Genomic DNA, 14130 nt, shown 5'->3' with positions numbered 1-14130 from the left:
ATGTCTCTCAAAAACTTCAAAATTTTTAAGGAAATAGAAGTCTAGCCAACTGAAAACCATTAGAAATGCAATTTCCTGCGATTAAACCCATATTTAGCATGTCTGTGATCGATCAAAAATATTTTTAATTTTTGTGAAATTCCAATGTACAGCAAAAAGTTTTTTTTCGACGAGAAAAAAAAATCTCTTCAATACTTGGATATTTTAAAAACTAATGATTGCAAAACAACTGGGCAGGTGTAAAATGCATTTTAAATCACTTTTTTCATTCAAATGTTGAGACCATGGCTTGTAATTTGAATTTTATATAATATTTATTTTTTTGCCCCCTTTCTCTCTAATGTTGATATCTCAGCAACTAATGTTCCGATGTACAATGTTAAAATATGAAGCATTCGTGAAATTCCAATCTTTTTGAATACAATATTTCCAAAAAATTTTAATCGAGACTAACATTTCAAAATGGCGTAATATTGAATGTTTGGATTTTGGATTGTACTTGATAATGAGTCCTATTTTCCCAAGTTTTGAATTTTCTCGGGTTCCGCGATATTTATGAAAAAGTCGTTATAGGGACCATCCATAAACCACGTGGACACTTTTTTGGGAATCTGTTACCCCCTCTCGTGGACAATTATCCATACAAAAGAAACATTTTTGTATGGATCGTGGACATTCGCCATACCCCTCCAAAGTGACCACGTGGTTTACGGATGGTCCCTAACATTTTTTTCCAAAAAAAAATGTTACTGTTTTAAACCTTGGAATCATACAATTGATCATTTTCCATTCATTGGTGATAATGTAGATTACATTCTGAACAGGGGCAACAGGTTTTAAATATCTTTAAAGCATTTAAAATTTTACGTTTCATGTTCTTTTTTGTTTTCTGGATTTAAAATCAACCACAATAACTTGTCCAATATAAATAAGAAAGAATAAGTTTCATATTAATATATTTATTGACAAGCGAAACTTGAAAAAATAATGTCGCTTTCCTAAAAATAAAAATACATATAGCTAACTAAAATTTCGACGGTTTTGTTCGAACGCGAATCAGTTCAATACGGAGCGTCGGATCGAGGTGTTCTTTGTTGCGTTGAGTTCGGTTAAGCCTAAGGAAGGTTTATGTATATGCTAACTGATTGACACTTTGGCCACTCTGGAACTGATTCCGAAGCATCGGCAAATTGTATGGAAAAAGTTACGTAAAATCAAATTTTGATCACAGGAGGCTGAATAAGCAAAAAACGTCAACAAACGAAAAAAAAGGCAGAACGAAGTTTGTCGGACAAGGCTTGTTTCTACATAACTGATTTGCCCCAGATTCTGGTGGTTAGAATGTATCTCACAATAAATATATCTCCTGCTAGAGATTATCGATTCAATTTCACTATCTTAGTAACGAGGGCCTCGTGGCGCGGTGGTTAGCGGCTTCGGCTGCCGATCCCTAAGTTTCTGTAGGTCGCGGGTTCGATTTCCACCTTATCCTCCTGGCCTTCTATCGGATGGGGAAGTAAAACGTCGGTCCATTTGCGTAAAAAAGGTTTTGACACACCACACATAACCTAGGGACGCCTAGAAATGAGCAGAAACTTGCAACAGAACCCACAAAAGACCCGGGGGTCGTTAAAGTGGATTGCTTTGCTTTTTACTTGGTAACGAAATGACACATCTTCACCAACACGCCTGACATGTTGTTTGCGATGAAATGTTTCCAGAAAATCCACCAATGTTTTAAGTTTAACAATACAACTAAGAACTGCAGCCTTCATTGTTATTTTTACAAAGATTTTTTTTTCAATTTTAAAGATCATCGCGTTTAGATGTAGACTATGAATAGATGTTATTCAACAATCTTGGAATTAAATAAAAAGAAATAAATACAAAAATGATCTTTATGGACAAACTAGATATGTTTCTGATCAATTGACATTATTCAAAAGTGTTTGAAATTTTCAATATTAAATTGCAAGGTAAGGTATGATCTTTCTACTTTGTTTGATAGATCTAGGGCTTATCGATAGCCAAATTATAAATTAAAAATTATTTACAGTCTAATTTTATTTATATGCATATGTTGCAAATATCATTTAGTTCCTTTGATCATTTAACTCAAGTAGGTACAAATTTATTTTCTATAAAAATTATTTTTTTGCTATTGTCATCAATGAAATTTGGTAAACAAGCAGCCTGTTTTATTCGATTCTATAAAAAAAACTATAAACACATAAAATAATGCAAATCAATAAGTACCAGAACGATTATTCAGCAATTCTCCACGAAAACAGCATGATTAAAAAAAACAAGTTCTCAGATTGGTATCAAAACATTGTATCTTGGAATCACCATTTATTTTAAATTGCATAAAATTGACCGAGAAATCCGATAAAAATACATCAGTTGTTCTTTAACTGGGCGAGGGGCTAATGGATGCAAAAATCGTATTTAATGAATAAAAAAAACTTTTTCCTAAAATTTATATAATTTCAAGTCACTATTAAAGAAAAATGAAACATAAGCATTGTAAATAAATTTGATTAATTTTTTTTTATAATTGATCTGGGAAATATTATGCATCGGTGGTCCCCTCGTTATTTTATGTTCAGCCCAGTTAACGAGCAACATTCGGTGACTGGGCTACGTTCTCAGCCCAGTTACCGAACATCTACTGTAATTTCAGACAAAGGCTTTTTAGTACCGAGACCTTCAAAACAGCATTTTATTTTTTCTTACGGCCTTTTCAAATGTTAGTCTAGTTTTTTAAACTTTCTTTTGCGTCCAAAACAGCTAAAATCGATTGAAATTAGAAAAAAAAAATGGTTAATTCATAGTTTTCCATGCCTGAGCTATGCAAAATTAAAAAAAAAACCGTTAAGTGGCTCAACTCAAAACACAAAAAAAAACAAAACTTACTGATTTTACGGGTTAAATCCCATTTGAACTTTGAAGCCAAGTGGTACACCTATTTTGTTTTGTTTTATTAGGAGCGTTCTTTTATTACGTAATTTAAAAAAAAAATGATTTTTCGAACCCTGCCCCCACGTTACGAAATTTCATTACAAATAAAAATCAGCCTAATATTCGGGATTTCGAAATTTTAAAAGTCTGTGAGCTTTGGTTTTAAAACCTTTTAAAACATTCAGATCAAGTGTCACTCAAAAGCAACGCATGTTACAGAAATGCGTTCCAAATTTCAACTTGAACATGCTGCTTTGTTCCAGATCACTCCATAATTTCACTATGGAATGGAATGGAATCGAATATAGGGGAACAGCATCTAATTCCAGCGTGCCTCTAATGTTGGCAGGTAAGAACTTTGACATTCAATTAAAGCTAATTAAAAGCGTTTTCAACTGAAATCGAGTGATAAATAGCTCAATAAGAAGTGAGCAAGCAAGTTTATATCAAAAGTTTTGCAAATTTAGTTGTTTAAATAGTGAAAATCAGCAAATTGGATGGAATTAGGTGCGAGTGATTAACCTGCCAAAGATACGAGAATTTCCCCTAGTTTGCACATGGGTGAGAACTTTTCCCATTTGCATGGAAATCACAGTTCCCATAGTTATTTTTCCATTTGAAACAACAAACAAAATAGTCGAAAGGTTTGCTTTGCCATGTTGAGTTTATTTTGATGCAAATTCCGTGAAATTGTTTGGGCCTAACATACATCACCTTACCTCGCACCAAGTGAAAGTGGCCTGAAATTGATTCGTGCATGATGGATTTTGCGCGCGCCTTCCCCATACTCAAGCGGAAGGAATCTACTAGACTTCCTGTTTGCCAAGGCGAAAATCTCCGTCCAGAACGTAGTAAACGTGGCACTTCAATTTGATTTGTTTTGTGCTGAGGGGGGAAAACTTTTTCCTTTGTTCAATCGACTCAAGCTTGGGAGGTAATTTCCACGATGGGTGAGAATCCTTTTACTCGTGGATTTGGCGCAAACTTTCGCCATGAATGAAGCCCGGGGCAGACGAATTACGCCAGTTTACGGAACGGTAATTTCGTGTGTTTGTCGATCCGGGTTTGGTCCGAAATGGAGCTGTTTTCCAAGCTGTTCGATTTGAACCAAGCCGAGACCTGGGTAAGCTTTGCAAAGGAAAACTGGAGCTTTCAGTTGTCGGCGGGTCGTGTTAATGAGCGTATCTTACACATATTAGTGTGAACATTGTTTGGCTTGTGAGTAGTTTTTAGTGGAATGAACCTTTTAAAAACGAAGGCTGAAATTTGTGCAAAATTCAGTCAAGTTCAAACAAACTTTTAATTGAACATCAACTAAGTTACACAAAAATCCAGTAAGTGCATTCAAAGAGTTACTAACTGCAATGAATTCGGCTCAGCTGCCTCAGCATGACTTTCAATTCCGTGCGATCGATTACTGGCTCGAGAATGCTGCACTTATATCAATTTTGAATTTATTTTCCTCAGCCTTTCGTAATAGTTAGGGTGGTCCTGTAACTGCACCCTAGTGAAAGCACATAATGCTATCTGACTCCCACGCTAAATCAAATCTAGACCAAACTTCATAGTTTTGCCAACTTTGACAGTGATCTAAATTCGTAATCCAACATTTAGCTCAACCCCCAAACTTTTCAACGTTGGCCACTCGATGGCAGCAAAAAAAAAAAAATGAACAGCCAATCGAGGCTAAAGGGTCACATTAGTGTTCTTCATTCCGGATTTTTTTTTCGGAAGGTTCCGGCTGACTACACGAATTGCATTCACTAGAAGCACCAAAGTAGGACTAGTTGAACTACACAGCCGTGTGGTGGCACATGGACTAGTGCAGTGTGATAAAGTGCTCTGTTTACAAAATTGTGCACAGCTGGAAAGTGACTGCTACTTGATCACAAGGAGAGGATTTTGAGACATTCAGCATGGATAAGTTCAGGGCCAAAATGAAGATGAAGGATTCGATATTGCGAGTGATGTATGGTGTAAATATTTGTGGAAACCAGTTTGATAAATACTACGATGTAACCGTTCAGTGCGATTCTCTCCAAAATCAACCGATTTCGACCATTTTTATCGTTTGATTTGGCTCAAACTTTGTGGGGCCTTTCCTATGAGCTCAAACAAGTCTCAATACAATTTTGGGAGCTGTCTATACAAAAAAATACATACGAAAATATTTGAAAACCTGAAACTATTGAAGGATTTTTTTAATCAATTTGGTGTCTTCGGCAAAGTATTAGATATTGATGAAAACTATTTAGAAAAAAAAGACACACGGAAAAAAATCTTGCCAATTTTTCATATTTTTTTCACTGAAACTCAATTTTCCAAAATTCATAAATTTTTTTTTATTGGATTTTTTAATGTTTTAAGGGACAAAACCCGCATAGATACAAATTTCAGATACAAATTTCATCATTTTTTCTAAGATTCGGAACGATGGGTCGGATAATCGATCAGGGCATTGTTTACATACATTTAAGTGAGATCCGACTAAAAAATAGTACATAAATATCGCTTAAGCGGTCATAACTTGAAGCAGTGTTGCCAGAGCGTCAATGTTTTAGACTCGTTGAAAAGGTCTTTTTATAACCTAATCAATGAAAGGTTGAATGATGGATCTGGACATCATTTGAATGCATTTAAATGTGATCCAGCTTCAAAAAGTTCATAAATATCAGTTATGTGGTCATAACTTGAGACAGGGTTGCCAGATTCCCAATTTTTTGGACTCGTTGGAAAGATATTTTTATAACTAAACCAACAAGGGTTGGATAATGGACCTGGACATTGTTTACATACATTTAAGTGAGATCCAGCTACAAAAAAGTTCATAAATATCACTTAAGTGGTCATAACTCAAGGCAGGGCTGCCAGATTTTCAATGTTTTGTACTCGTTGGAAAGGTATTTTGATAACATACTCAACGATGGGTCGGAAATCGGATCTAGACTTAGTTTACATACATTCAAGTGAGATCCGGCTACAAAAAAGTACATAAAGATCACGTAAATGAACATAACTTGCGGCAGGGTTGCCAGATCTTCAATGTTTTGGGCTCGTTGGAATGGTTTCTGATGACCTAACCAACGATATATATTTAGTGTGATTTCCTGCCATTTATTCAATTTCCGAAAATATGCGGAAACAATTTTTTATACATAACTTTTGAACTACTTATCGAAACTTCAAACAATTCAATAGCACCGTATGGGAACCACGTCAAATGCGACTGGTTTGTTCTTTTTTTATTTAAATTGAAATATGCAATCGAAAAGTACACAACAGATCTTTTGATAAAGTGCCTAATTTTCAAGAAAAATCCACCGAAAGTTTGATTTCAGTGAAATATTGTGTTTGAAACGATTGGAAAATCTTATGAGTGTTCCATTTTTAACGTTGAAAATCGAACAATTAGTTGCTGAGACATTGACATTAGAAAATGGAGCGTTGTTTGGGTAACTTGAAAAACTTCAATTTTCCTATTAATTTTTCTTTAAGCAGCTGTATCTCAGCAACCAGAGGTCCAATAATCAATGTTTCTTCGACAATTTCATTTTAAATTTTCTGATTTTTCCAATAAATATATTTTCAGAAATGGTCACACATGGTCACTATTTTTAATAATCGAACAATTGCAAATATTTATCTGAAATCCAAGTTTCGGTGGCTTTATTTTGAAAGCGGGGCCCTTAAAAAAATCTGTAAAGTTCTTTTCGACAACAACTTTAAATTAACATAATAAATAAGGCTAAACAAATATTACGTATGATTTTAATTTTTTCCAACAATCACTATTTTTCAAAAAATCGTAACTTGGTGGTGAAATTTTTGACTATACTTCTCTATGACTCCAAAAGATTGCAGGTTTGGTCCCCTAAAACATGTCAAAATATCTCGAAAATAAAACATTACAAAATCGGCAGGTTTTTCGTAAACTTAATTGTTCTGCACAGTCCTCATCAATACAAAAAATACAAAAACATAAAAATATAAATACCATGCCATAATCTCAAAATTTCAATGAGAACAGAGTTTTAAAATGCATTTTACACTAGTTCAGTTGTTTTGCAATCATTATTTTTCAAAAAAAAGTATAATTTTACGAAAACAAAAAAAAAATGCAAAAAAAAAAACTTTTTGCGATTCTACACATGAGTAATTCTCTACCAAAACCGGATATGGATTTTATTTGTATTTTTTTATTTGGCTCAAACTTTGTGGGGGCCTTTCCTATGACCAAATAAGCTATTTTGCGTCATTGGTACACCCATATAAGTTTCCATACAATTTTGGCTGCTGTCCATACAAAAATTGTATGTAAATATTCAAACAACTGTAACTTTTGAGTGAATTTTCTGATCAATTTGGTGTCTTCGGCAAAGTTGTAGGTATTGTTGAAGACTTTTGAAAAAAAAGAAATAGGTACACGAAAAAAAATTGCAGATTTTTTTATCAACTTTTTTTTCACTAAAACTCGATTTCCCAAAATACATATTTTTTGAATTACGAGATTTTTGGATATGTTTTAGGGGACAAAAATCCGCAACTTTTGAGCCATAGAAAAACATGGCCGCCGAGTTATGAATTGGTAAAAAAATAGTGATTTTTGGAAAAAAATCGAAGTTTTATGCAAAAACAAATTTGACATTATTTTTAATGCAAAATTGAATTTTCAATCAAAAAGTACTTTACAGATTTTTTGATAAAGGGCTCTGTTTTCAAGATATAGCCACCGAATGTTCGATTTTAGCGAAATATTAGCAGTTTTTTTGATTTTTAAAAATAGTAACCATGAGTAACCATTTCTAAAAATATTTTTTTTAAAGTTCAGAAAATTTGCTATAAAATTGTCTAAGAGATATTGAAGATTAGACCTCGGGTTGCTGAAATAGAGCCGCTTTAAGAAAAAGAAACACGAAAATTGAAGTTTTCTAAATCTCACCAAAACAACCCACCATTTTCTAATGACGATATCTCAGCAACTTATGGTCCGATTTTCAATCGTGAAATTTTTCGATCCTTTTGAAAAAAATATTTTAAGTTGAGGTCAAATAAAAAAAAAATAAAAATGGTTGAAATCGGCCGATTTCTTAGAGAGTTGCTCACATCTAAAATTTTCAAAAATTCAAAAGATGTTTACAATGATGATTTACAACCCAAACATGCTCAAAATGAATTCAAATTGAATTCAGCTGATTGCACTTAAATTTCCATTGAAATTTCGAAGTTTAAGGATTTTTTTGCCCATGATTTTTCGGGCCATTTTGAAGGGTCGCTGGGAGGTGGGTGGGATTTTTTTATTATCAATCTTTCAATGCAACTTTCAAAAGCTGTACGTAGTTGGAATGCATATATTTTTTTAAATTCATTAGACATTGAGAAAATGGATTTTTTTTTTCGAACTCGGCCAGAGCTAAGAGAAAAAAGGATAAGGCGGTAATGAGTTGTCAAAAAAAAAAAAAACAATGAATAGTTAGAAAATGTATTATTGGTGCAATGAGGCATGTTTTTGTGTTTACTGTTTAGATTATAGACAGGTACAGAGAATTATCCCTATGTATTGAGTAAGTGATTGGAAAAATTGCTATTTATTTAATAATCAATTTCGTAATATGCTATACAATCAAGAAAATACAAAAGAAACTTAAATAAAAAAAAACTTGATTAAAATGTTCTCAATGCTTAAAAATTGTTGAAAATTAAAAAGAAAATAGACAAATATTCTTAACGTGATTAAAATTGAATATTATGTTTGCGAACTTCAACCACTTGATCAACCTTAAATTTCGTATCCAATTCAGAATCTTAAAAAAACAACACATTTGACCAAGCAAGTCATATGGTCTGATTATGTTGATAGGACATATTTTGCAATTTCTAGTATAAACCTATTAAAAAAAAATCTCGTTTTGAACGTTTATTTGTTTAAAACGGAACTATTGATGCATAAATAGTTGTCATTACTTTATTTTTTCTATGATTTTCGACGGTTAATTCAGTAAATTCACTTAAAATCTCGATTGAAGATATAAATAAAGTTTCTATTTTTGAAAACCATGCTAAGTAAAAGTTTTCCTATTTATTTTATAATAAAAAATTTTACTCTTCAATTTTTATTTTTACCAAACCAACAAAAAAATGTTGCTTCAGTTATTCCAGAAACAGTAAAATTTATGTCTCTTAAAAATCCCCACAACACGATCGATGCGGCCAGCAAAGCTCCTCTTTAGCTGCAGCCGTTTCCCACAACGTAACCATTCCTCCCCCTTACAGAAAGCGATTCTCAATGCCGTCGAGGAAGAGCAACAGCTGCAGGTGGCCAAGGAGGAAGCGTTCTTCAAGATCTTCCAACGGTTGGTCTGCGAGGATGAGCAGTACGTGGGCGAACTGCTACCGGAGGGGCTCCTTGGCCCGCCGGGGGTAAGTTACAGGCAGGATTCGGAGGGTTTCCGCGCGATTATGAAGTCACTGCAGTCAAGCTGAGCCTCGCTTTTTTTCTTAGGGAAACAACCAGCTTTCCGCGTTGATTAATCTGTGTATTTTGTTCTACCCTCTTTTTTTTCCTCTCTTTTACCCAATTAGTCACGGCAACAAACGGCTGTTCACTTGGTAGCTAGTAGACAAACCGGCACTGCAACCGCCATTTTACGGGCTCTGTTGACGGCGGCCGGTAAGGATATTCGAGCAAAGACTGACGGTGTAAGTACTGCTGCGGGGCTGACAATTATCTTTCAGCTAATCACAGCTAATCTCTCGTTAACGTGAATGCCTCAATCAGGTGCTGCCCTACTGCTGCTGCTACTTCTTCTACTATTCAGTGTGAATCAAGGGTCGAAAGTAAGACACGCGCAATTTACGGAAGTATTTTTCGGAGTGTAGTACACATTGTTTGAATCGCGTTACAAAGGTCTCCATTGGTAACAGTTTGTTTCTGGTGGTATTTGTAATGCTTATTTTTCTAGTGGAATTTTGACAATGTGGGAATGAGTAGAGGGTGGGTGGGGAGTGGTTCGATGGGTGATAAACAATTGACAGGTGGGACTGTTCACGCGACCTACATTCAGGGGCAACATAGTGTAAAAGTATCTAAAAGGGGATTGCGTGGTTTTCGAGAATCGATTGTTTTTTTTAACTTTTTTTTACTGATTTGTTTTCACCGAATAATTATTAGAGGTAAACACCAACAAAAAAAATTTATTTGCGTCATTAGTGGTAAAATTACTTTGGAAAATATGTAATATTGAACCAAAATTTAATCTTTTTATAACTGATGTTTTGACACCAACACAATATAAATTTAATAAGACTCTCTGGTCCAAACACGGTCAAAACGGTATTATACTAGATTAGGCTAGTCATTAAATGCACAGGAGAGCTAAAATCGGTTAAAACGATAAGAAGTTATGGATGGATTTTAAAAACAATAAGATTTTGACATTTTTTCGAACATTGAAATTTTTGGAACAATTCTATCATGGCTGGGAGTCCAAATAAAAAAATATATATCAGTTCATTTGGACCAAGAAACCTCCTGACCAATAATGAGATATTTTAAAATTCAAAGTTTTAACTTTCATACAAAATTCTGGAAATGTCATTAAAAAAAAAGTTTGATGTTTTTAAGAATATTAAAAACTTCCACTCTTACCTTTCGTTGAAGTCTCTTAAGTAAAAGTAATCGTTGACAACTTTACAAGTGTGCGCAGTTCATTGATACGACTTTTACAGGGATTTCTCCTCCATTTTCCAAATCCATATCCGCCAATGGATTCGATTGCACCAATACGCCTACACGGACAACACATTCATGAACAATCGGTTCGGTAATGTTCGGGTCAACAACGGATCGATATCCGGTGTCGGTACTGTATTTGGCGCACTTTTTTATGATTATTTTGCTTCAATCGGGAATAAGTATAGAGTAAAGTTGTATTAACTAAAAAAAATATTCTTTACTTTTCTATGAAATTTGTTGCATGAGATCGGAAATTAAAAACATTTCATGATTAATTTTAAACAACATTTAAAAAGAATGTTTGGTAGTGACAGTTGTGGTTCCTTTACCCTACGTAAGACTTTTCTGAAATTTTCCACCCTCGTTGAGTCGGGTCTTCCGTGAACCTGAAACTTTTTACGCGCGCCAAAAAGTTGATTCTGGAAGTTTTTTTTTTCTCCAAGAAAAATAGATTTGGCCGTGTCAGGTTTTGGCGCGAACTTTACGCCCATTAAATGGTTGCTTTTGGAGAAATCTTCAGTTGTTTCTCATAAAATATCAATTTGTTTGAATTTGGGAGCAATCATATTGCTACTTACTGCACGTGTAAACGTAGCTTCACACTAGGCAAATCAACTTGCATGTTGAGCCCTCACACCAGTGCCAGAAAAACCAGGCTCAGTTGGATCAATAACGGAATCCATCGTGAAGAGTAACGGCCATATGTTACTTTTGACACGTTTTGTTCACCTTGGGTGAGTTTCGAACTTTCTCATAATAGGCCAAATGGGCTAGGTACGTTATTACCCTCCAACTTTGGTCAACTTTTAGCAGCACTGCGTGATTAAAGTTCATTTCAAATAGGCAAAAATGGTTGTTTTTGCCACAACAGTGCAACTTGCACCTTAATTAGCATTGCCCAACTTCCTGACCAACCCAAATCTTGATCGAGCCTTTTGGGCTTGACCACCCTCGGAAATGTCCCCAACTGGTCAGTTCCAAGTTGACTTCCTCCGCCAAAATATGAGGTTACGTCCCAGACAAAAATCGTTCTTCAACATTCGCCAAGCTGACTTGTTGAGGCGTGATGAGGTAACGTGGAAAAGTTTTAGCGTGCGAAACCAAAAGAAAAGCAGTTGAAAACTAGGTGAAAAGTGTCGGAAAAAGAATCCCGACTGTCACGCATGTCACGGTGCTAGTCTTTTTCTTTTAATGCGTCTGCCACCCAGTCTGGGAGGGGAGAGTGGAGTTTTATTTTTCGATACAGAAATGTGTTTTATGCTTTATGCTTGTGGTGTTTATCTTTTTCAACGTGATCAGGTTGTATGCTAGAGGGATGGGTAGATTTTTTGGGGCACAAGGTTTCGAAGCATTTGATCGCGTGTGGTTCGATTGATTGCACTACTAACTGGTGGCCAGCGGGTGTTGAAAGTGTATCGCGGTTGATTGGGTGTTTATTTGTAGGGCAATACTCACAGTGAACCATACAGAATCGCAAACATGGACAAGAATTGACTTTTATCAACAAGCAGCATTAAAATTTCCGAGCTTTTTGACTAAATTCACTAAACTTGGTAATCCTTCGTGTTTACATAAATTTGCTTGAAATTTATGAAACTTTACCGATACATCTATTTTATTTAAAGTTCATTCTTCATGTAAAATTTAAGATTTTCAGATCCAACTTCGATTGCATTTTGGCACTCGCAATAAAAAAATTGATCTCAAGGAAATATTATACAGTCAAGACTCGACTATCCAAAGTTCATGAACAAAAAATATAGTTTTTCGTATTTTTTTATTTTCATACTTTTACCACCAAATTTGAATTCTGCGACCCTATTTTAGTCAAATTTAGTCAATTTTAGTCAAATTTATAAATTAACAAATGGATTTTTTCAAAATTTTATCACCGTCTTTTTGGTCGCCATCTTGGATTTAAAATTAATTTACAGTAGCCTAGGTGTACAGTCCAGAATCGATTATCCGAGAGCCTTGGCAAATAATCGAAACTTCGGTTAATCGAATCACGAAAAAAATATATATTTTTTCGTTGTCTCATTTTTGATTGTTGAGCTTTAGTGACTCTTGAACTTCTCTAAAGTGATTTTGATTTTTTGAATCCAAGATGGGCATTTTAGCGATGATGAAATTTAAAAAAAATGCATTTTTTTTTTGCAATTTGTGAAACTACTTACTTTAACTGTCATTCTTAAACGACGAAACAGCCTACTTTTCAGTACCAAAAATAGCAGAATTGAATAGTAACCCTTTTCAAAACAAATGCTGAAAAGTTCTACTTTTCAGCACTGAAATTGATGCTGAATGATGAACTTTTCAGCACTTGTTTGGAAAAGTTATGCTTTTCAAATTTTTTTTTTTGATTCAAACCAGGGTTGTTAAAATATCAAAGTATCAGCTCTCAGCAACTACAATTATCTCGCCTGAATATTCATGCCTCAAATTCAACTGCTCTTCTCTCTTCATTGAACCTCTCAGCGCCGAACATAGCCGAACACGTTTTCGTGTTTACCCACTCGCGATTGACATTTTCCTTTTCTCTCTCATTCCCGCTTCCACGATCATGCTACCGTAACAGCGTTTAACCACAAAAGCCGCCACAAAACCAATTTCGCAAACGCAGTTTAACAGGACGTCATGCGTGGTCGGCTCCTAATCGCCATCTCGCGTTCTCTCATTGCAGTTTTCGGAGAGATTGAGAGACTCAGCGGTGAGAGCGCATAGTCGAGGAAAAGGGGAGGAGTGATAGAGAAAGAATGACATCGCTGGGAATCACGAGACACAAGAAGAGATCTCACAAGCTACAGTGACGGCCGCTATACTCTCGGATATTTTTGGTGCAGAGATAATCTATTGATAGCTTTTTTATCACTCATTTGCAACACTGATTCAAACGATTCATTGGCTCAATGCATGGACAATTCTGTTCAAAGGGTGTTTTTCGGAATTGCAAAAAAACGTTGCATGAAACGCGTTGCAAAACTTGATTTTTTCATCACTCGTCGTTTTTATCCAACTCGGTGAACCTCGTTGGATAAATTTACGACGCGTGTCCTCTTTTTGTAACATGTTGCATAAACTCCTATTTTAATTTTGCAACCATTCAAATTTTACTAAAATGGGATCGCAGAACTCAAATTAGATGTTTAAAATTAGAAAATAAATAAAATACAAAAAAAAAAAACTTCGGACAATCGAAACTTTTGATAAAGGAGTTTAGACTATAATACTTAAACTAAACAATCAAAATAAAGAGAGTATCCGAAGTTTTGATTATCCAAAGTGAAATTTTTCCGAGGCCTTTGGATAATCGAGTCTGGACTGTACATATAACTTAAAACACGAAATTTTAAACACCTTCTTAAGAAATTTTATACGTTTTCGAAAATACACTTTTCATTGTATTTTTTTTCTCATCTAACATTTAAAAATCCTTA

At 34.7% G+C, this 14130-nt stretch overlaps 1 protein-coding gene across 1 annotated transcript in view; it reads left to right on the top strand.

Annotated features, from left to right (window-relative positions):
• Positions 1–14130, top strand: part of LOC6031275 (serine/threonine-protein phosphatase 6 regulatory ankyrin repeat subunit B) — a 105582-nt gene that overhangs the window by 44493 nt on the left and 46959 nt on the right. The window contains 1 exon segment of the mRNA XM_038252714.1: positions 9541–9657. Within this exon segment, the coding sequence (XP_038108642.1) occupies positions 9541–9657 (117 nt within the window).

Source organism: Culex quinquefasciatus, chromosome 2 (assembly GCF_015732765.1).
Source record: "Culex quinquefasciatus strain JHB chromosome 2, VPISU_Cqui_1.0_pri_paternal, whole genome shotgun sequence".
Classification (NCBI taxonomy): domain Eukaryota; kingdom Metazoa; phylum Arthropoda; class Insecta; order Diptera; family Culicidae; genus Culex; species Culex quinquefasciatus.
This window is presented reverse-complemented; position numbering and strand designations above follow the sequence as displayed.